Source organism: Oryzias latipes, chromosome 16, assembly GCF_053564925.1.
Source record: "Oryzias latipes strain Hd-rR chromosome 16, Olatipes_Hd-rR_3.1".
NCBI lineage: Eukaryota > Metazoa > Chordata > Actinopteri > Beloniformes > Adrianichthyidae > Oryzias > Oryzias latipes.
The window spans coordinates 29675508-29699521 of NC_136252.1; the positions used below are offsets into that span (position 1 = coordinate 29675508).

The 24014-nt window shown below is 40.2% G+C and overlaps 1 protein-coding gene across 37 annotated transcripts in view; it reads right to left on the reverse strand.

Moving 5' to 3' along the window:
• Window positions 1-24014, reverse strand: part of mef2d (myocyte enhancer factor 2d) — a 107331-nt gene that overhangs the window by 32735 nt on the left and 50582 nt on the right. For 18 of the 37 annotated variants that reach the window (XM_078933015.1, XM_078933007.1, XM_078933005.1 and 15 more), the window contains exons 4-7: window positions 23047-23250; window positions 10404-10529; window positions 4473-4695; window positions 481-537 (exon numbers count right to left, since the gene is read on the reverse strand). In XM_078933015.1, coding sequence (XP_078789141.1) covers window positions 481-537; window positions 4473-4695; window positions 10404-10529; window positions 23047-23250 — 610 coding nt within the window. Of the gene's footprint in view, window positions 1-480; window positions 538-4472; window positions 4696-10140; window positions 10279-10403; window positions 10530-23046; window positions 23251-24014 lie in introns of all 37 variants that reach the window. The other 19 variants (XM_078932993.1, XM_078932987.1, XM_078932982.1 and 16 more) reach the window with 2 other exon arrangements.

The window sequence follows — 24014 nt, forward strand, 5'->3', positions numbered from 1 at the left end:
CCATCTGCTCAGAGGGCCGAATTAAAGGAAAAACCTGACCTTAACTGTTTGACTTTTAATATTTTTATTGAAATTGACTGAGCCACATTTTAAAGATTTCTTTCGAAGAAGTTAAAAAACAAAATCACAAACCTTAGAAGTGGTTGTAAACTATTTAATATCTGGAATTATATCAAAAAGCTGGTAAGTCTATAAGGCAAATTTTATGGTAGCTTGTTTGTTTTTTGTCTTTTTAAACCTGTGGTTGCATTTCTTCCTCATGACATGAAACCACCTCTGTTATTTGGACTGTCTACAAGCAGCTTGTTCCGTGACCTGCAGCTGTCACCAGTCAACAGGTGTGCTCGTGCTTGTGTGACGGCGAGCACGCTGGCGAACACACATATACGCAGCTTCTCGCTCTCCATGAGTCAGATTCAAATATATTTCCCTCCAAAGAATTCCAGCTGAGACGCATCAGAACTGAGAAGATTCACTTACGGACTGGACTTGAGCATGCTCCGTTGGAGTTCCCCAAATCTCCTCCTAATAGAGCGCCTAGGAGCAAAAAAAGACACAATCTTAAGCACACGAATCCTAAAAATATCACAGATCTGATACATTTAATTAAAACCAAGAGAGTCATAAAAAGTGCTTTCAATCTCAGAAGAACCATAACTGGTTTCAATTATACATTAGAGGTTCAAATTTAAGTGCGGGGTTCATCAGTTCTCAATTATACTTGTGTTGCACTTTTAGTAGTAACACGGTGAGACTAATTAAACACCAAATAAAGTGGTTAAAAATACAAAACTGTTTTTGATGAATGGATGGGTGCTTTTTAAACGCCAACAACCTCGGTTTAACTTGGAGCTTCGAGTACATTCAAGCAACCATTAGATACTGTTTCAAAAGGCTTTTAGCGACTCAACTAAAACCAATGAATTCATCACAAGCAGCACTAAAATTATCATATTAGACTGAAGGTTCATAAATAAACCAAATATCGATCATACAAATCTGACTAGATGTCATTGCTTTGTTTGTTTGCTCTTTGTGCCAAAGTTCTGTTGGAAACCTTAGAATCAGTCTCCACAAAACGAATGCATTTTACAAAAGAAAATAGATACAATTTGCATTTCCAAAGCTTCTGGTGATTCAAAAGGACATTCAAGTGAGGGATAAAAGGTGAGCTCATGAATATCTGCACATCTTTTGTCACTTTTTTCTTATCATAATCTATAGTGAAAGTGTACACTGTTCTTATGTTAGCCTTTTCTCAACAACTACTACATTTTTTTTCATGTTTGAATCAAGTGTGTAAGAGAAACTTAAAGTCCCACTCTCATCATTTTTTGATCTATTTATTGTAAATGTATTTTCAAAGCGTTCCCATTGAAATTTTTAATTAGGATCAGATTAAAATGTTGTTTTCTAGGACATAGTTTCTGCAGAGGCCGTAGTTTATTATAAATTCCCTTCTGGTGGAACAAGAATTGCAAGCAATATTGGAGCTATCCAGCCATACAGTTTTGAGCCAGATGAGGAAAACGGAGACGTGCGTGGGTCTAGTGGTCTGCAAGTAGATGCATCGTAATGAAGCAGAGCAGGGAGCTTGTGGCTTGCCGTAGTGGCTTCCACATCATATTTACAAGCTCTTTTTAAACTGCATTTTATGACAACAATTTGAATAAAGACATACTCAGTAATGAAACTTTGGGCGTAATTTTCTCTAAATATGTCCTTCATTATAAAAAAAAAATACCATGAGAAAATGACACAAAAAACACAAATTTCCTGATAGTTTAATGTTGTCTCCGTCTTGGAAAAGCAAAGTTGTCTGCCTTTTTTTTTTTTTTTTGTAATGGGACATAAAACACTGGCCTGTGCAGAAATAATTTCAAATCATTCTTCCTGACCATACAGGCAATGGTTTAGTGGCCAGCTTCTGTTATTGCACTCTTATTGTACTTGAGCTTGGAGAAAAGATATTTCATCTCGAAATAATCTTCAATTTGCTTTTAATTAAAATGTTTCATTGCCAAGACAACCTATGCAGATGGTGGTCAACAATGAATGTGTCTTCTTATAAAAAAAAAGTGCCAATTAAAGGGAAAAATCTGTCATATAAAAGTATTTAGGTGTTTCTAGCATCTTCTGTTTTCTAAACTAAAACTGCTTTGCTGCTTCCCTTTAACACAAAAACACCTCTTCACACATTACAATGACAAACATTTCTTTTTAGTCCTGCAAATGATATTTATCTGCTCAGGCGTCCCCTTTCTTTGTTTTGGTTTTATGATCAAACTGCTTCTTTGACAAGCAACAACGTGGGGTCATTTGAGGTGAATGAAAATGTTTGGCTGCAACAATCCGTGGAGGAAAAAAACCCAATAAGATAAAAATGATAGGCTCAATACATCTCTGGTAATGAGGAGTTCATGGCAGAGCGCAGCAGAATTTGTGCTGCCGAGATTATGAGGAGAGAGGAGGGGAGCAGGCGCATCCATTACCGCTACGTGAAACTCACTTGCCTCAGAGAACGGCACGTTATGAAAGATGCTGTAATGCATTTGTTGCACGTTACATCACCTAATTCTGACTTAAAATGAGATTACGCTGGTTGGAACAAAGCTTGATAAGTAACCTAGTCTGAGAAGCAAAAATGGGGCACAAATCCTTTTAGTCAGTCGGTGGAAGAGTGGCCCCGTCAAAGAAATGACGAATGTCTGTCAGTATGGAGAGCATGCACTATCCGAGCACGCAGGAAAAAACAGAGAATGACAGAGCTTGGTGAAGAGTGCATCTAAACACTCACAGAGTTAGTTCTCTGGTCATTTTGCTGCTTGTTGACTCAGAAAACTCTCTGAAAAATCCCTGCTGTTACGTAAACTGTGCCTTCGCAGAGTCCACTTCATGAAGAAGGACTTTAAGTAGCCAGATTACCATGACAACCATTTCTGCAGCTCAAATAATTTCAATTACAACAGTCATTTGGATATCAGAACTCCATGCGTGTGTGGGAGATTGGACCTGCAAACTGTTTGCTTTGGGCAAAAAATGCCAAACAGAGGCATTAAGGGAATTAAGATATCAAACTGTACACAACGAATGCCAAACAAAGGATGTATGGCCCATATTAAGAGGAGTTTTAATATAAATACTAAGATTTTGCTTGTTGACTGACAAAAAAATTATATTTCCATGGACCCAACCATCACATGGCAATATAAACAATTAGATGTTGCATTAAGTTAATTTAATTACACACAATCAAAACAGCTCAGTGACTGGCCCGTCATCATTTCTATGACAACTACTCTAGCCAATCAGGAGTTAGCTTGTTGTAAATCCACACCCCTATGACTAGAAAGCGGGCTGGAGAGAATCTGTCAATCACACATTTCAATGGTTTGATGTGAGACTGCCTACTTTTATTGAGGCATCTGATTGGTCAGTTTATATCTTGAATTATTTGCACCACAGAAAGAATATCACGAAAATTAAAATTAGGATTATCAAGAACATGTTAAAAAAGTAGCAGAGCAAGAATATTCTGTGTATTTAACAATGGAAGTCTATAGACGTTTGGCTTCTTGGAACCAGTGGGTGTTTCCTATCTGGAACCCCATGGGGGGGGGGAATCCCTCAGTCCAGTTCTCATTTTCAGTCAAGGACTGAAACCAGCTTAGGCCATAACATGTGCCGGTCTGATGTGGGGGGGGGAGATCTCATGGATTGTTTCTTTAGTTTTGTGTTGTCCTTTGGTTGTCTTCACTTACCTTTTTGTGTCTCGGGTGGTTTTATCAAACCTTAAGAATCACCTTTTTATGTCTCTGTGCATTAAGTCAGACTGTTTTTGGTGAACAGTCCGAGTCGTTGCAGTTTTGAGTACACTTGTGTTATGTTGACCTCTATTACAGGTCTAGTGTTCATATTAGGTTGTGTTGCTGTTGCGTTTTTTGGGGAACAATACCCCCAAAAATGCCTTTCTGCTTCGCCTGTAACATAATAAATGTAGTATTTTAATTGAGCTTCACATTTAAACCTTTGCAGCACAAATGTTAAGAAAAAGCAATCTGAAAAAGCAACTCTTAGTAGTGAACTGGGGTTGTTCTATTTTTGCCAAAGAAGTTCTACCTTTCTGATAAGATTGCAGTTGCTGTCAGACAGAAATGCTAAATTAATTGGTTGCAATCCGTGATAGAAATTACCTTTTTAAATAAATGCTGTTGTTAATGCATTTTTTCTAGCAGCTATTTCAGTAACTGAATCTAGCTAAATAATCTAGCTAATTAAAGATTACAGATTTGATTGAAACATTTGGTCACATTAGTTACAAAAAAAGCTACAGTGGATTTTTTAGACAGATCAACAAAGTATTGAAAATAATGTTTACCTTTGCGAAAATGTCACAGATTATTGATTAATAGAACTTCAGAAGGGTACAAAGAAGCCAAAGCGTTCCTGCTGCGTTCTGCATGGCCCCTTACCTGCGCTGGCTGGTCGCTGAGGCAACCCAGGTGACATGGTGCTCCTCTGCAAAGCTGGTTGCTGTGGCGACAGAAGGCGGGGATCTGAGAGGGTGGAGGTGACAAAGGAGGTGGTGGTGACCAGGGAACCGCCGGGGTTGTTAGTGAACTGAAGGGCCGCGGCGTTCTGATTGGATACTGGCACGGTGACTGGCATGGAGAAAGTGGGCTGTGGGACTGTAGACTGACATAAAAAGAGGAAGAGGATCCAGCTTAGTGTGGCCACGTTTCCATCCCATAATGCTAGCACACATACCCAGAATCATTGTTTTGCGATCAGCAGCAGTGCAAACAAACCTGCAAGTGACACACAATCACAACTCAACCCAGAAAGAAGAGTTTTTCCACAAGATCACCAGATTAAGTAAAAATTCACATTTCAAACTTCAGTGTTCTTTAAACCTTTGCTTTTTGGGTTTATTACCTAATAACATTATAATATGACATTATGAATAGGGTGTAGACATAGTTTCAAAAGAACTTTACAGAAATGTCTTGCATGCGATCCATGTAACTATTGAAAAATACAGAATTGTGCATATTTCAAGTTCATTTTAGTTCAGTTTACATTTTTTCCAGTATAAAAAATTGACTTTGACAAAAATATCTTTAACTTTAAGGGTTAACCAATCAAAATCATTAAAAGCAATGTCAAAGTTTTGACTTTTGAACTTGAGAAACTTGAAAAAAAAAACATTTGGAGAAGTTCTCAGAAGTGAAAGGCTTTGGAAATGAACTCTTCAAACAGACTCCACACGTGTCAAAAGTGTCTGACACTCTCACACACACAAGCTCACCTAATTTCAGCATGCAAGGTGACTTGCTGGAAAGGCCAAAAAGCTGTGTCCCCTTCCACTTCTCATGCTGGGTTAAAACACTTGACGCAGTAGCAGGTTATTGCATCAGGTTATGGTGACATTTTATTGAGTGCATGTGGCATTCCAGAAGCTTCCAGCCTCCCTCTCTGACATGTTTATAGCAGGGAACTGTGGGAATTATCCTGCTGAGGCTCACTTAACAAAATATAGACTTGACTGGATGCTGTGTCATCAAATGAAGACTTTTCTATATATAGATGATCCATTTTGATATTTAAAATAAAAAAAGAAGACAGTATATAGTTTAAAAAAAAAAATCTTTCAAGGCCAACGGCCTGACGTTGTCCATCCATCCTCACCCTGTTCAAACTCAAGCTGAAATAGGGACTTCTATATATGGAATATGGGCCAGTGCTGCTCTGTACTGTGCTCATAATGCATGGGACCCAGTTTAAAGCTGGGAAGGACAAGGGCACCTTTCCACACTTGATCTTAACCTCCTTTAAATCCGCAGTGATTCAAACTTTTATTTTATGTGGAGTGAAAAGAAAAACAGTGCAATAACACGGCGTTAATAACTTTTATAAAATATTAGTCATTAATAATTATTAACAAGGAAATAGAAAGAGCCTTCCCTCTCAAAGGAGTAAAGCAATTTGGTTCGTTTGGTTGTTTTTGCAAAAACTTTGTTCTGTAAAACTTAACAAAGTTTAGCAGTGAGCTGTGATAAGCAGTTTGGGATGGTGAACAGCATTCAACAACACTGCACTAATGCACACTGGCCGATCCATAGATAAGGGGAACGGGTAAGTAACTGAAGAGGTGAGGGGAGGGGTTAAGACAGATGCTTGCAGATGAAGATGGTCCTAGGAGAGAAAAATCCTCCCTGAACTGCAGTTTGTATTTACCTAACCCCTTACTATGTAACATTCAGACTAATGAATATATATATATATATATATATATATATATATATATATATATATATATATATATATATATATATATATATATATATATATATATATATATATATATATAAGTGATTTTTAATAGGTTTGAGCTTCTTTTGAACTTCATTATTTTCCCAAATTTTAGACCCATTGTTTTGTAACTGCAGGTTCTGTCCTCTCACTAATATTTTATTACAAAAAAGGAAATGCCTTAGTAAATCTTATTAAAAAAGTGTTTGCTGCTGAAAATTACCTGCAAATCTAAGTACTGTGTTGTACTATCAAGTAATGACAGACCAACAGAATATACAGACAACAATCCACTTCAAGGTTTTAGACTACGTTCACACTGCAGACTGAAACGACCCAATTTTTTTGCCCCTCTGCGACCTGTATCTGATCTTTTATTGACAGTCTGAACGACACGGATCAAAACATCAACCATGGCGGACGATGCTGCTGAGACCAGTCAGTGGAAGGGAAGCGAGGTCACCGATTGGATTCATATTTGGGGTGACAGCTGTATTCAGACCAAACTCAAGGGCTCTTATCGCAACCAGGCGATTTTTTAAAGATTTCCAGCGAAATGGCCGAGCGTGGTGTTGCACCTTTCCCGCAATTACTTTTTTCCACATTCCGACTGTGGTCAGAAGCGCGGGGGACCAAAGGCGGATCCTCCTCCGGGGTTCACTTCCCTGTTTGGACCCTCAGATTCTCGAGTTGAATTTATGAAGAGACAATTATAGCAATTTTTCTGGGGGAACTCCTTCCTCCATAACACACAACATAAATGCGCTCCCCACTGCCCACCTAATTCCCTACCTCGCTCCACGCACTCTCTCTTACACACCCGCGCGCGGCCCCAGCACATACACATCCCCATTCCACAACAGTTGGTACAGACGATCCTGGCTCCAATGCCTTCTTAAAATGAGAAGGTTGTAATTGTGCTGTCTCCTTTGTGAAAATAAATTTAATAATGCAAAAAGAGCTCCGCTGTTGAAAACACTGTTGTTGACATCCATTGTTAACATTAGCTACTTCCACAAACAACAGTGACGTTGTTCACCGTCTAGAGCTCTTCTGCGCATGCGGGTGACTTCTGGGTCATTTTACGGTCACACAGGAGATCACAAAAGTTCACATTTAATTGGAAATGTGAACAGCCTTGCAAAAAAAATCGGATTTTTCCAAAAAATCGGAATTGAGCATTAAGACTTGCAGTGTGAACGTAGCCTTAGTGGCTTTGTGGCCCATTTATATCTGTAATTTGTCGTAAGGCATTTCTCTGCAGCTCCTCTCTGACAATATCGGCTCCTGGTTGCTAGGATATGAGCGACATTGCTCCGAAACCTTAACCTGTTCAGTAAACAGGAGCTTTTAATTTATAAACCAGGCTTGTTCTGCCCCTGTGCCACAAAGAAAAGTGCTGCATGTCCTCCGCAAATTCAAGCAAATTTACTTCTTCCCACTTCAGCTCCTTTGAACGTCGATGCTTCTAACTGAGAGAAGGTTAACTGGGAGCTGTTATCCTGTGGATTGAGCAGCACGGATGGGAACTGGGTAGAATAAAAAATAATTAGAACCTGGAGGGCAAAAGAATTGACCCGGAGCTTTTCCTGAGGCTTATTTGAGGAAGCTTAAGGGTTCTTCAGCAAGAGGGAAAAAAATGTAGAAGGCTAACCTATTTTCTATCAGAGGGGCCCTCGTAACAAGGATATGCTTTTGAATGTAAATGATAACTAAATTAACAATATGGTGGAGGTTCACATTAGCTCTATAAATTCCGCTTTTTATATCTACCATCCGAACGTCCCAAAAATTGGATCCCAGTGTTTTATCTGTGTGGCTAATGGGAAAATGCTGATGGGATTTATTTTTACAATAACGTAAAACTTTATGTTGTGAATTTATATGGACATGCTGTGAGTACAGCAGCTCTAAAGGTGTGTACAAACTGTTTTAATAAAAGGAAAAAACCTTTATAAATAAGAACATACATGTGACCGTGATGATCGTCAAAGCTAAGTGTCCTAACAATCGCCGCCTTCTCGCCGCCTCAGGAGGCATTTCAGTACAAGTGGGATTAAGCATGTATATCCTGGCCCCTAGCTGTCATGCAGGGGATTATGATGAAGAGGGGGAGGCGTGATGGGTCGTGCTACATGCTTCCGTTTCCCTACTGCCTGTGAGCGGTGCTACCGTACAAAACCGGGCTGCTTTAGACACTGAGGAGCAGCGTGTGGTGGGGATGCTACCTGCCAGCCCCGTTCGACTTGAGCTCAATCGACGTGCACTAAGAGCAGCATGTCTCTAGAGGGGGTAGATTGAATTCTATTTTCCTCCAGCCGTGGCTTTCTCTTCAGAGGAAAAGCTTTTAAAAGCCATTTCAGCTCGTAGAGCGCTGAGGGGCTGGGTCGGACTCAGGAGGAGCAACGTTTGTTGAACTGAGTAAACCTGAGCTCACTTGTTTTCTTGGTTAGACTCAATCTGCATTTCTCAGAGAATGATCTGCAAACTGCCGATCAAGCGTTTGGTTTAGGCTGCTATGGTAAAACCAGACAAACGAAGAGATAAAAAGGTTTTCGTCAACTCTTGCCTCGATGCCTAGGATGGGCAGCGCTTAGGTCTGAGTCAGGGATGCTCCCATCATCTACAGCAGTTTAAAAGCCTGCTGATGGGAAATAAAAATGCAAAATGCAATCCCTACATTCACCAAACTCTTACCTCACACCTTTGTACCCTTGAAACACAGCTCAGGAATTTTCCTGCAACAGAAGCCTTTCCCAATAGAGTCCAGTCTTACAGAACTATTCTATTTGATCTTCTTCACCCCATCTTCATTTTAAAGAGCTGTGGACTATAATTAAGGAGGGTGACGGAAAAGTACTACCCATGTATTATTATTGTTTTTCATACAAGTATACCCCTGCAACCTCGATGTGGTTGTAGTTGGTTGTTCCACCGAACTCTCCTGAATCAGCACCTGAATGTGACGCGGTTTCATCCCAAGTGACCAATCAGGAGGGCAGACAGGATGAGGGACTGTATATTAAGTGCTGCTCATTAAAGTGACATTAATGGCATTATTGAGCAGAGTGGAAAAAATGAATCACACAGAAACTGGCAAGAGGGGCGGTTGGCAGAGCGCCAGTCAGAACCTGGATAATGTCAGGAGGAGCCGGAGCACATTCCGCAACTCTGGTCATCCCACACCTAAAAACTGGAACTGGCTTTCTCAATCTGACTCCACACAGTACGACCAAGTATTCTCAGTCAAGCCACCTGCTCATCAGCACTCAGATTGCTGCAATAAAAGGTTTTTTCAACTGAAGTCAGCTTTTATGAAAACAACAGTCACTGTCAACACCGCTGCAGTGGTTGAGCAAACTTGCAGAGGCATGGAGACAGTTCATTATTGAAATGATGCTCCTGAGGAAGCTCCTATCTGTGCTGACAATCTTTAGATTAACGGAGCAAAATACGTTTGTGCCGTTAGCTTTAGGACTCAAAAATACACATTTGCAGGATGATGGTTTTAATTGCACCACCTACAGTTTGGGGAAAAAGAAGTTTGTATATCTTGTGATTTTTTGTTTTGTTTTTGTTACTTCAGAACAGCCCGTGGAGCAGATGCAGTTTGAGGGCAGCGATTTCATGGATGGAGACAGGTGGTGCTGGTAAAAGGTGAAGTGCGGTAAAAACGGGTGAGGGAGTGGTGAAGGCAAGTGCTCTGTGAGTAATCAGATCGCCATCAGCATCCAGAAACCGTCCGCTCAGCGCCAGCAGCAAAGTACCGGTATGAGGTGGGAGGGGGGAGGGGGGGCAGGATTACACAGAGAGGTGGGAGGTACTCACTGACAGCCTATAGTTCTGCATCATTTTATCAAACTCCTCGTCAATTTTTTTGTATTTCTCTTCAGTGCGAGGGGTGAGGGAGAAGGGCTCCTCGGGGTCTGGGCTCTCAGAGTCCCGATGCTCTTTCTTGTTCAGAGCCTTCGTTCCCCAAACACAAGAAAAAAAAGAGGGCACAGAGAGATAGAGAGAAAGAGGGCAGATAGAGACAGAGAAGAACAGAAAGAGAAGGTTAGATAAGGTGACCAGAGTGTGACGGTACTCACGCCATAGCGTTTGAAGAGGCTGTCCAGGTCGTCGGTCTTGCGGTCATTTAGCGGGCTTTGGTCGATGGAGTCATCGTTGTCGGGCTCGGGGCTGTTGCAGCCGTTAAAGCCTTTCTTTCGCAACGTCTGAAGCAGCCAAAAAAGGGGGTAGAGGAGATAGAGGAGGCTCATTTCATTTTTTATGCACACATTTTTTATGAACACTTGTTTAAAAACCACAGCAGAAACACAGATGAACATCTTGATTGCACCATATTTGATGACTCCTACGCGGTTCATTGAATTAAAAAGAAAGCGGTTAAGGTCAGATGAACACTTCAGCCCAGATGAAGACATGAAAGAGAGCTTTTTCTTTTTCCTGGAGGCTTTTTGTACAAAAAGGAAAATAGTTTCTGATAATCCTCAATCGATTTCTCAGGTCGACCTTCGTAACATGTGCCCGCCCACACGAAAGCAAGTTATTACCACCGAATCTGCACTTGTTCACCTAGCAGGTTCTCTGTACAAGTCCTGGCTTAGAAAGGTGAAGGAATGATCGAATCCAGCGTAGAGGAAAAAGCTTTGAAATCAAAGGATGGAGCTTGTGAAAACAAGCCCCCCCCCAGTCTCCGGGGCAAACAGAATGTGGCAGTTGTGGCGATAAAATACCTGAGCTGCCCCGTCAGAGGACACAATGAGGCCTCACCTCTACATCTTTGCCTTGATCTACAGTGTCAGTGTGAAGACTTCCAATGAAGTCGGTGGCTAAAGCAAAAGGGCAAACGGGGAACGAGGAAGCTTCGTGGTCAGGTTGTTACTGCCTTTACAGACTTGAAAAGGCCAGGAAAGAAAGAGGGAGGTCAGGAGAAAGACGGATAGAGAGGCTCTTATTTTGAGAGGATTCAGCTAAACAAGATTTAATGTTAAGTAGCTTTGCCTGGTGGGTCCACACCGCAGAGCAGAGCAGACATTCTCTGAGCAAAATGGATCATAGAATGGAGCAGCAGAACCTCAGTTGGCCCAAGTCTGAGATTTAGCACAGAATGGCAGAGAAAGGAAGAAATCTTCTCACTGTGAAATCTGAGAAAATTGACAATGGTAGACTTATAAAAACGAATTGTTTTCTTCTTTAACTGAGAACAAAATTGTCAGAACAATCAGCCACAATTGGATGAGCATAAATAAATACAGTTAACAGCTAATTTGGAATAAATCTACAATATTTAAACACTAAAAAAAAAGGTAAACGCTGATTCCCCCCCCTCAAACTCTAAAGAAATTATATTTTTTCAAAGACCCACTCAGATGAAAATCGTGCTTTTAACACGTTCGTGTAACATTTTTCTGATAATGGAGGACATAAATAAAGAAAGTTAAGCTTACAATTGCATTTCTGAGTATTTCTTTATTGATATCGTGAAAAATTGTGCTAGAAAAAAGAGCACATTTGTGACGCAGAAACTATGTCGGGCGGGCCATGAGCTCACTGCTCTCAGCAACGGGGAGGGGAAGGGGAGGCGGGGTTGCTTTTCATCAAGGGTCTCGCATCGGGTCTCAGAGAGGAATTTTTGATGAACTCCTGCCACTCTACAGAAAATATGTCCCAGAAAACGACTGTTTTTTTTTGTCTGGATACAATCGTAGCTAAAAGACCACTGGGACCGCTTTAAAAATAGATCAAAAAATGATCAGAGTGGGTATTTAATGTACCTGTTAGGTCATTTTATTTTATCATACAAAAGCAACATTTAAAACCACTGACGATCCAAACAAAGCAAACACAAACAGCTTTTGATGAAAACCACCTAATAGCCCATCTGTACAACATTCTGCAATCGTATTGAATCCTTCACACCCTTTATTTTCTTTAATTAAAAGCCACCCGCTGAGTCAGGTGTGACTGCAGAGTAGTGGCAGTCTGATTAAAACAAAAGCACATGTTCCGTGACTCCCGCTGTGCACAATCACTGCTAAGTGAGGATGACTCAACTGCGAGCAACTCAGCCCGCCGGAAACTCGTACCTTGGAGATCCGCCGAAGAAACCCAGAGGAGGCAAAGATTCGATGAATTAGCCTTAGGACCTTAAAAACCGGTGAGGACAAGAGGCTAATGATGGCATCTAGATCGAAGGGTGAAGAGACTTTCAATGCTAATAACAATGGAGTTCCTTGATATGAGTCTCATTAAAACTCCAGGCCGTTGTTATCACAGCAGAGTCAAAGCTACATTTTATCTTCCCACAGAAACAGGTTATTAGAAAGATTTGTTCCCCGCACAGAGACGCTTCCCTGATGCAGCGGTTCAGTCTCAGCAGAACAAGACGGCACTCTGATCTGCAATTTTGACACACAAAAGCTGCCACCACACACTTTGTTGTCCACGTTTCACAGGGAACACGCTCTGCAGCGCCGCTGATTGTGCTCTGACCTAAAATTTCAGAGAATAAACGATTACGTTAAAAGAAAGAGTGCACTGAAATAAAAGAACTCTCAACATGACAGAGCTAGCATGTGACACAGGGCTGCACTGAAGACGTGATCGAGTCGTGGACCTCGTGCTCCGTCTGACGTGACACAAAGAGACAGAGAGCCCGCCATTCAACGTTGACGTGTGCTCGCTCACATACGTACCTGGATCACCTGCATTTCCAAAAATCTTTCTAAATCCTTTCATTTGGATCCTCAGAGTAGATTTCTGGTCAAATTCTTCTCTGAACCCACCAAAATGCATCAAAAAAATGCAGCAAAAATGTTAAATATGCAATAAAACATAAACACCTTTGAAGGTCAGAATAAATAGCGTCTTATAAGCCTCTGGTGAAGCCGGGCCTCGTGGAAGCTCAAAAAAAATGAACCCTCAAACTCCGCTGAGCTGCAGCGCGGCTCTAATGTGTTCCCTGCTTATTAGCTAAATTAAAAGTGTGTTGAGAAGAATATTAAATTAAAAAAAGAAAACTCCCAAATGGATTCATCAGTTATGTAAAGTTGTGTCATAAAAGACAGAAATAACCAGCAGAGTAAAGGAAATCCCAAAACAGACCTCTATGCATCGTTAATAGTTTGAATTTAAATCAAATATTTCTAGATTTCCATTAAAGACCGAACCTTAAGGTTAGGCGTGCTGTGGTGCAATTTCTGAATTTACTTTAATTAAAAAAAAAAAAAAGGTTTCTCTTTCCATGAATATAAATGCTCACATAAACACTGAACTGTCATATTTCTGGATGTATATATCTGGAGATTTATCTTCTTGTAATTTTTCCAACAAGTCCCAATTATTCAGCCAATGTTTGACCCATCTATAACAATTTTTATTGTTTGTCTTTTTTTGGATATTTTGTTTTGATAGCTTGATATAAACCAATTCCAAATTCAGAATGATAAAAAATAATAATAATAAATAAACAATAACATTGTATACAAGTATTTAAATAAAATGACTAGTATTATAGAATGGGCTAGTTTTTTTTGCCCATACCTGTTATTCAAAGGTGTCATTTAAAGCAATAAACAAATAAAAAGCAGGAAGTCAGTTCACACATTTGTCATGTATAATAAACTGATATCTAAAAATGTCTGCTCGTTTATTTCAAAGTTTTACAATTGTAGTCCTTGATATACAGAAGTTTTGGATTTTAATATAAGAAAAGAAAAACAAACTGAAGGACTTCTTCATTAGCTCAAAAATTAAAGATTTGACTCTATTTTCTATATTGATTAGATTAGGAAACAAATTATGTGCTGGAAAAAGGATTTTCATTTAACTACACACTAAGCACTAAATGCTATATATATATATATTTATTTATTTGAATTTTCAAACTTCAAGAAAATATCAGTAAAAATAAATCTTATAGCCTTGTGTTTTAATGATTTCTTTGTCTTGACTTTTTGAATGAGTAAAGGTTGAAATAATATCAAAAATGTGATCAAAATAAATAAAGGAAAGTTCAATAAAGGCTTTGGTTTGTGTTAAATGCTGAGGATGACGACTGTTTTCTAACACTCACATATGGATGTAAACATTTGAACCTCCTGTTATTTTAGCCTTCCTGCAAATTCTTCTTCTCCTTTCTCCCTCTTGGAAAGTCCTTTCTCTGTCACTGTCAGGGTTTTTGTTTCTGTTAACATTACAGTGCAAACACGGGCGACTTGCCCTCCGAGTTTCTCTGTTTCTCTTCCCACTTTCTCTCAGCGAGCACTTTAGGTTGCACTACAGTTCGTGCAAATTCCTCCTCTTTCTCTCTCTGTGAAGCCCTGATCAGCTCGTCTCTCGTCAAGTCAGCCATCTGTCTACCTGTCCACCCCCCCTCCCGTGTTGCCAGGGTAAGATTTGCCCAGCAGAGCAGCATCCTGTCCTCCAACTGGCTGCAGCTCCAAATGAGTCCCGCCCCTCCTCCCCCCCGATGAAATCCCTCTGGACCACTTTATCGCCCACCCGCACGTTGGCCCGCCTTCCGTTTTCAGCCTTTCATGAGACCCATAACCGCTCTCTACTATCTGTTTTTTTTGGTACCTTCAGAGTCGCCCTTTTAACTCAACTCTTAGAAAAGTGCAAAGTCTCACACTTGTCATTCTGAGTTTAGCCACAATGTCTCTCTTTACCTAGTCTTCCTCTAACTACCTGCTATCACGTCCTTCTATCCATATTTTTGGTCTCTCCCCTGCGTTCAGTTTTTTCCCCAACATCACTCCACCTCTCATAGTCCTCACTACGTATAATTCTATAATATTTAATATAAGTTCTGATTGAAGTTGAATGGAGTCCTTAAAGAATGACTTTTAATTGCTGTGTTTGACGGTCAACTTTTTTCCATTCAATAATTGCACTCAACCACTTTTTTTGTCACTTTGAACACACAGTCCCATTTATTATATAATTATGCAGATTTTACCGTGGTTGAAGAAATGGATGAAAACAACAAACAAACAAAAACAGAACAAAAAATATGAATGCCCTTTTTATATTCAGCCTGGTAGTTGTTGCTGTGTTGGCAGGTTATGATGTCACCAAACCCCAGCTATTCTGGAATCAGTCCAATTGGCTGGAAAACACCTAGGAGAGTGACTGATGACAACCAGACTTTTATTTTCTTTCAATTTCTATTTCAAGGTTGTAAGAAATTGAAAGTGATATCAAAATATGCATGTCTGGTACAGTCTGCACAGGCTTTTAATCTTGCTAGAGAAGTGAAAACAAGCCTTTAAAGAGACATTGAGTATAGTTTTTCATTAGAATGAAAACTAAAAAGGATCCATGTTTTTAGAAGATGCCTCAATCCTTCAAAAATGATTAAATCAAACGTAAGTAATTAAACTATTGAGGACTACATTTCCCAGATGGAGCAAAGACTTCCACATTTTTCTTGGGAGTTTTTTTGGATTATGATTATATTATTTACAAAAATTAGGCTTAGTTTGCAGGAATATTGCCCTTTTTCTCTCAGGTCGGTGCAAAAAGCAGGATGTAATGTCACTGCCTATTGTGGTTGTCACATCCAGCCCTGCAGAAGCAAGTCATGCACTGACACGCACTTATGCTCGCATGGGACATCATGTCCACAGAAGCAGCTGCCAGACTCCTCAGTTGTTGTATTATAGATCAGCAGACCTTTTTCTCATATCACAAGATAACAAGCCTCGAGATGGAAAGATCACCTGCTAATGTGAAAAACTGCAAAAGAAAGGCTATCTGTCAAGTCACGCTCCCCGTCAATTATTCATTATGATTAGTCACACTCTGCTTCTTCTTGTGCTTCCTAGTGTGAACAATCAATGGCTAACTCCATTCAAGAGCAAAAACAAACTCACTTTTGTACAAAAGAAAAAAAAAATCAACAGTTCAGGTTCTACTATTGTGTATTTGTATCATGAAATTTCATTATTCAGATTTGTGGACATTAATTTTACACATTTAGCTGAATAATAGATTTTGTAACTAATCATCCCTTAATTTGCCTTTAACCTGTCAGCTCTGAGGGCAATATTTGTTTCCTAATCTGAGTGAATTTTTTTGCCAGCTATGTGTTTGGTGGATCATATCTTCTGCGGATGCTTAGTCACCTTTAATCGACATCAGCTGAAGTCTAATGTGAGCACCGATTAAAGTTGGACTAAAATTCAAATGTTGTGAATCTGTAACAGGATTAGTTTTGCTCCTCTGGTTTCTGCATGTCTTACGCTTGTCAGGCTTCAGCAGTGAAAGCCCACCTAAACTTTTCGATCAGTTTGTGCCGTCAGGTGTTTATGACATAAAACATTTATTATTCAAGATAGGGTTGCCTCTTTACAGGTCAATTGTTGTGACAAAACCTAGCAGCGCCTTGCAAATCCTTTCAAGTGCTCTCATAGCAAATGAAGGAGGCTTCAAAGCCTCAGTATAGAGCGAACAGGTCTGAGAACACCTGTCATGTGGACTGGCATCCTTGTGACCTCATCTAGCCCAGATTAGGACTTGAGGATATGACAGGTCTTAGCTGGAAGTCCTAAGAGTTCATGTAGCAAAGACGGATTATCTGAGGAGGAGCATCTCCAGGACAGAAAAGGAAGCACCTGCGACCTGAGAGAGTTGGGAGTAGAGGGGTCTGTTTTGAAAATCAAACTTGAGAGTTCATGGTTGCAGCTAGGAGAATCCATTTGCCATTTTTGAGATCCTCCCCTGGCATAAAGCGGCCCATCAGGGCGGTACACCCAAGAGTCCCTCAGCTCCAGCAGTGAGGCTTGCCTGTGAAATCTGCCTTGCTTGAGCCGCTTAAAGAAAAAAAAAGGGGCATCCTCACTTCTCCACCCATCTTACTTTCTCTCCTCGGCCATTCATCGGCACTCTTTCAGCATTTTGCTTGCTCGTGTTCCCTCTGTCTCCGGCTCTCCTCCTTTCTTTGCCCTGATTGGGATCTGCAGTCAAGCGGATTAACACATTCTGACAGGAGAGGCAGGCTGCCCACACACAAACACTTTCAAGCAGCACGTGCATCTCAGAGAGAGGCTGTGTGCGCATATGTATGGCCTCTCAAGCTTGCATTGGAGTGAAGGCATGTCTAACCGTGTGATGAATACTGAATCTATGCTTGCACGCGCGCACACTCAAGCAATGAAATGAACTTAAGTGCTTTTAAGCAGTAAGGGACAAGCAGTGTGACATCAAGGGAGTATGTGTGTGTGTGTGTGTGTGTGTGGATGTATATGTGCAAATGGGTCCCTGCGTGACTACATCCACACTCCATAATTTATACTCAAAAGCACTTGCTCAGAGAGACCAACAGAGGCACAGCAGCAAATGGGCACATTTTCTGACTATACATCCATTTCCTCTCTGTTTCCGTCTCTTTTCTACTCATTTCATCTAAGCTCAGTTCAGCAGAAATTTCAGATCCAAAGCAGATCATTTTTAACTATTGTTGTAATGTGTATTTCCTTCTGTCACTTAGGTCGGGACAGTGCTTCAAGTTTCCTTAAACATACAGTATGTCTCTGTAATCTGCTAAATTATTGCACAAAGCAATCACAAAAGTGAAGAACGTGGACCAAAACATTGCATTAATTTAAAGTCCCACTCAGATCATCTTTTGAGCTTTCTTAAAATTGTTCCCAGATGTATTTTAATCATGATTATGCCAATCAAAAGCCTGTTATATTTAAGGACAGTTTTTGCTGAACCGCATTAGAAATTCAGCTCTGAGTTGTGGGTAACACTCCCCCCCCCCCCTTCCCGTCACTCATAACAGAGTCCTCTGTTTACAAGCTTCCTGCTAGCGTCCAGCCCCCCAGACCCCCAACTTAATATTAATGGTGCAACAAAAAAGTTGTGCAATACTGGAGCAAACCAGCTGTTTTGAGCCAGATGCCCGCTCGGATGAGGAAAACAAAGACAAAAATGGAGCTGGTGGATGCATCAGAATGGAGCAGAACAGGTAGCTTAAGGCCCGCCCATCGTGTTCTCTACGACACAAATAATCTCTTTCTCCTAGGCCATTTTTCCGTTTGCTTCTGATTCACAATATTTCAACTAAAGAAACACTCAAACATTCAATTTTAAGATGAAATGTCTTTATATATGTGTCCTCCATCATCAGAAATATGCCACAAGAGCATGTAAAAATAAAAAAATTATTAGAGTGTGTCTTTAAATCTATTTGGTACGAGTGAAGTAGATGTGAAATATCATTCAAACCTTTTTTCTTTAATGTTAAAATCCATTTGTGACATTCTGTGCTTGCCAACAAAAGTCTTTTCAGACATGTCAATATTCTGCACTAATAAAACTAGGAAGGCATTCTATGGGAAGAAAGAAAGAAAGAAAAGAAAAATCAGGTGAAATCTCAAGAGGCCATTTTTATATCAGTAGATGGAGCCGTTTTTAACCAATCAGAACATCTCCTGTTAGATTCTCACTTTCTCCGGTTCATAAATCAAGGTGTCATTTGGAAAAACAAAAACACACACAAACCACAGAGTAAGTCAATTCAAGTGGACTCTTCAACCAAAGGAAACAAATCTATTGTAAACACAGATACTAATAACGGATGGGTTTGATTTGCAGGTTAATTTGACCTGGATTTCTAACCTTAACATGTTTTTCATCCTCTTTACTACAGAAATAAATGATTACTTCAAGGAAAACATGGATGTCACTACATTGTTTTTAAATCATAGAGAGATTTCTAAAAACCCTCTTTTCAGGATTTTCTACATCCCAGGAAAATGAACGAGAAAGGATTAATGCAAAATAGCAGCACGGACAATGCTAACACCCACATAACACACATAACAAGGAGGCGTGTGCTGCGGCGGCGTGCTGAGTGAAGGGGACAGCTGAGGACAAATGCTGGAGAGGGTTCCTAAATGCCTGCTGGCCTGCAGAGAGAATAGGTGCAATAAAGGAAGGGGAAGTTGGAAAAGGGAAGATAAAGGCCGGTAAAGGAGGGAAGCTCCCAGGACACAAACCCGCACTGCTACACAACAGAGAGCCTCACCGAGGCTGAATATTGTATGAGGTGTTCTCATGGGCCACTGCAGAGCATGCATGCGGAGAGGACGGGTGTGCACATGTACACACACACACAGACTAATGAAAGAGACACGTCAACACACACAAACACATGTAGGCACACAAACAGAGCCAGTGGAGCTTGAGTTGATGTGGCCTGGAGCTGCCCAACGCCTTGCCTCAACACACACACACTGTAGCGTGTGCATAAGAGCCATCTGCAGTTCCAGACACAACCAACAGAAAAAGCTCAACTGCTGACACTTCGAGACAGTCAGAAGGAGAAGGAAAAGGAAAAAAAAAAGACATAAACTGTCACGAACGAGCACAGGAAGAGATGAGGAGACAGAGAAGTCGGGAAGAAAGGAAAGGGAAACAACAGCGTGACAGAGAGGTGGAGGGGAACTCTGGTCTCAAACTCTGACATGTTGGCTTTACCTTGAGCCCACTTAACAACAAAACTGCTTTAACAAGTTTACTGAGCCTCAGTTATAAGTGGACTAAATGGTGGGCTTGTCAGATGGCATTTCCAGACAGAGGAAACACTTTCATGCAATTTTGTCAATATTTGTCCAAATTCCCCTACTTATCCCCATGAATACAAAAGCCTCTTTCGTCCAAGCTTTAGAAAAATCATTTTCACGTTTAGTTCATATGAATGTAATGCAGCCTTGATTTAGAAATGCTTAAAAGGTCAACAGGCTTTGACTTTTTTAAATTACTGGTCACACCATCCCTGTAAAAACAAATGCCCTGGTGATAAACTTTTATCGCATGTCACAATAAATACTAGAACTATTAGTAGAATAATTGTGCATTTTGTGGTTCAAGCACCAAATTCGGCACAGATGTGTGCCTTAGCATCCACTCTTTCAGAATAGCGCGTTTGCCAAAAGAAAATCCCAGATTCCATTAAAATATACATATCAGACTTCATTTTGTGCACGAACAACCCGTATTGTTTAGACTGAGGCAAATAGAAATCAAATATTTTTGCAGCCGCCATCTTGGTTGAGATCCTTGGATACATCCATGGCAAATTTGGTGCCTGTACGACAAAATGTACAATTTGCCTCAAACATAAACAGCAACTGGCTTTGCCAAAACACACGACAGGAGGGGAACTGCTGTTTTCTCCCAGGACTCCCTTAGCAAAAAGTTTATTTTATTAAGTAGACATAAGTACAAGTATAGCAAGTATACTTTAGACCATGTAGGTTTGGTGTAGGAAGTATAATAACTGAGTAAATTCAGACAAAATTGGAACCTTTTAAGTTTAAAACATTTAGATAGTGTATAAAAAGTTAATTGCACTACAAATACACTAGTACTATAGACTAAGTATACTTGTAGTACACCTAAATAGACTACATTCTGCTAAGGGTTTCTTGCTCCTGGATTAAAACATTGATCACCATTGAAGCTCTTTTATGGCTTTTATTTACATGGAAATATTTGATTAAAATGTTCTACAATAATAATAATAATTTTACAGTAACCGTCTTTGTTCAAAATTGTATATCAGCATAAAAATCCTATGATTTCTATCATGTAGACTGACCCGCACAAACTGTGTTGAGAGGAAAATATTACGATGTTTTAGCTTTTGGGCTTCCTAAAACATATCTATTTTGGAAAACGGCTTTGAGTTGTATCGGAAACATGTCCACCCCACCAATAACTGGTGATTCATTTAGATGTTTGTGAACAGCGTCTGCACTATTGGAAAAGAATGATGCCTGAAAGCAGCAGTCAAAGGTCATATGAGCCTTCAAGAGATCATGAGATGAATCCAACCATGTTTAAAGCCTCTAGGCTTCTAACAGTAACTCATTTGAAGGAGTAGTCTGAAAGCAGAAGTTAATAATTATTATTTGTTGACAAAGTTCACCACTCCTGGGACACAGGATGGTAAGTTAACTCCATAAAAGCTTCGTTTCAAAACAATAAATGGCTGCGAGTGAGATTTTTTCCTCTGAGATGGTTGTGAGTTTTCAGGTTTTTTTTGCAGGTTGTCATTTGGCCCCAAACAGTAGAAGCAGATGATAAAAGCTGTCATAGCAAATAACTCCCACTCTATTATTTTCTATTTTCATTTAGTCATCGCCAACCAGCATGTTCCTTACAAAAATGATGAAGCCAATGTGAAGAAAACAGGGATGCTAAAACCTGTAAGGTGATGTCATTGTTCAACCTCCACAACCTGGATTCATTTGAGAGGAGCCCATCTCGGCTGCTGGAAGCTCTTAGTTCTGCTGTGTGCATTTTTGCGGAGTTCTACTTTAACCTGTGCAGCCGATATGATAGGAAAGGAAGAAAAAAAAGTGGTGACTTCATGTTGACACCGTTTGCGGTTGACTGATCACCAAGTCCTGCAGCAATCTGCGTAAAAGCAAGTGAGAATAATATTCAAAGACAAGCCACATCCAGCTTTAAGTCAGGGCTCCATGGGAAGTGGAAGTGCTGCACTGCAGTATAAATGGCTGGCTGAATCAAACCTAACCATCTCGTGTTCAATTCATGAGAGGGCCGTAATGTATAAAGAGGTCAGCTAAGCATGCAAATGTGCTCCGTGTTCGCCTGAAAAACTCCAGCGGAGCGTTTTCCCACAGGGACAAAACGCACACAGAAACAAATTAATTCTTTTTTTTTTTAAGAATTGGAAGGAAAAAAAACGAAACGTAATTCTGTAAATTGGTGATTGGATTAGCACCTTTCCCCTAAGCTAATGTATGACCTCTCTGCTAGTCAGCATGCAAATGAACCATCATTTCTTGGAAGATTCTTCGTCTATGCGGTGACGGTGTTGGGCCAAGGCAGTATCCGAGTGTGTGTTGATGTTGTTGGAAAGGTCTCTGCATAAAATTAAAGCCAACAACAGAGGAGCGTGCGACTCCAGCTGACTGACTGAACTCAGCCACTCCAACCTCGAGGATGTGCATGGAAAGACATGAAATATGGGATATTCAAATAAAGTAGGAATAAAAAATATGTCTGGCTTTAACCCAGAATGCGATCGCATCTAATTCCAGGCTTGAAAGCAAGATCCCTCCGTACAGCTGATCTTGTTTTATTTCCTCTAAAAAGGTCATCTTCAAGCCACTCTGGTCAAATGACAGCAGAAAGAGTTGAACAGAGTCGACTGCAATGACCTGGACTGATCTTAATAAACTGGACAAGACTTAATTATGTCTGAATGGGGGTCTAGAGAGGGCTAGATTAGATTAGTTAGGATTAAATCTTAATGATCTCACAGGAGAACAAACAAAGTACTGGAAGGATGCATCAAGACTGACACACAAACAAAAAAACAGCCTCTGTACTTGGCCACCGATTGGTTTGTCACGTCGAGGTCAAACTCAGCGGTCCCCAACCCCTGCACCGCAGACCGGTGCCGGTCCGGGGAACAGTCAGTACCATGCCGCAGAGAAATAAAACACGACCTACATGTGCATGATGGCACATTGTTGTTGGCTCTTAACGAACCCCACAAGACTAAAATATTTGAGCTTTTCCTTCTCGCGAATTTTAAACTAATGGTGACACAAGAATGATTAAAAGAACAATATGCTTTATTTGTTGAGTTCATTGTAAAAGAAAAAGGGAAGGAAATGAAAAGATGCAGCTCTTTCCCCGGTGTAAAACCCGCTGCCCCTCCCACCCGTCTCCACATTTTACCTCGATGATGTCAGCATTGGTCCGGCTCTCGTGGGGCTCGTTGTACTCCGTGTACTTGAGCAGGACTTTGTCCATGTCGGTGCTGGCGTACTGGAACAGCTTGTTGGAGTGGTTGAAGATGATGAGAGCAATCTCACAGTCGCACAGGACGCTCAGCTCATACGCCTTCTTCATCAAACCAAACTTCCGCTTGGTGAACGTTACCTGTTGGGGAGAAAGGGGGGAAACATCAATTGATTCACAAAATAGGTAATTAAACAAAGAAAAAGCACAACAAACTGTCCTATAACAACAAGAATCAACATTTAAGTGTACCTTTATGATATAAACACAATGAATTAGCATTCTGACAGGTTATTTTTCTTTCTACAGTTAAATATCTCTAAATTCAACTTGAATTAGCATGGTTTAAAGAAAAGGCCACTTCAACCAAACTGGGAGCCACTTTCCATTTCATTCATTAGCACCAAAGGAGAAAAAAGCCTTTCTGTCATGCTGAAGCTTAGTTTTGTGGTTGCTCCTCCAGTCTGTTAACTCATTCTCATCCAACTCATTATTTATTCAGAAACAAATGGATTATGACGCTCAAAACACTTTGATTCTAGTCGGCTTCAATTATCTTTGCTAAAAATTGCATAAGGATTGATTATTCAGTCAGCACAGTCAGCAAACTCTTAAAAAATATGCTTTGGACAAGGCAGAGATCACTGTCAAAAAAAAGAATTGAATTAAAAAATATATTTTATGCAGATGTTTAAAAAAACTAGATCAACACATTTGGGGGAATCTGTTTTGCTTTGACAACTCTGTAAAATTCCTCATATTTTCACTTTATTTGTAATATGTTACACTGGTTTCTTAAGCTTTACGATTCTTTTCTTTAGACATCTCCTTTCAAACTACAGCTTAAATGCAAAACTTGTGTCACATTAAGTTTAAAAGATGTTCTTTTGTGTCTGTTGAGCCTT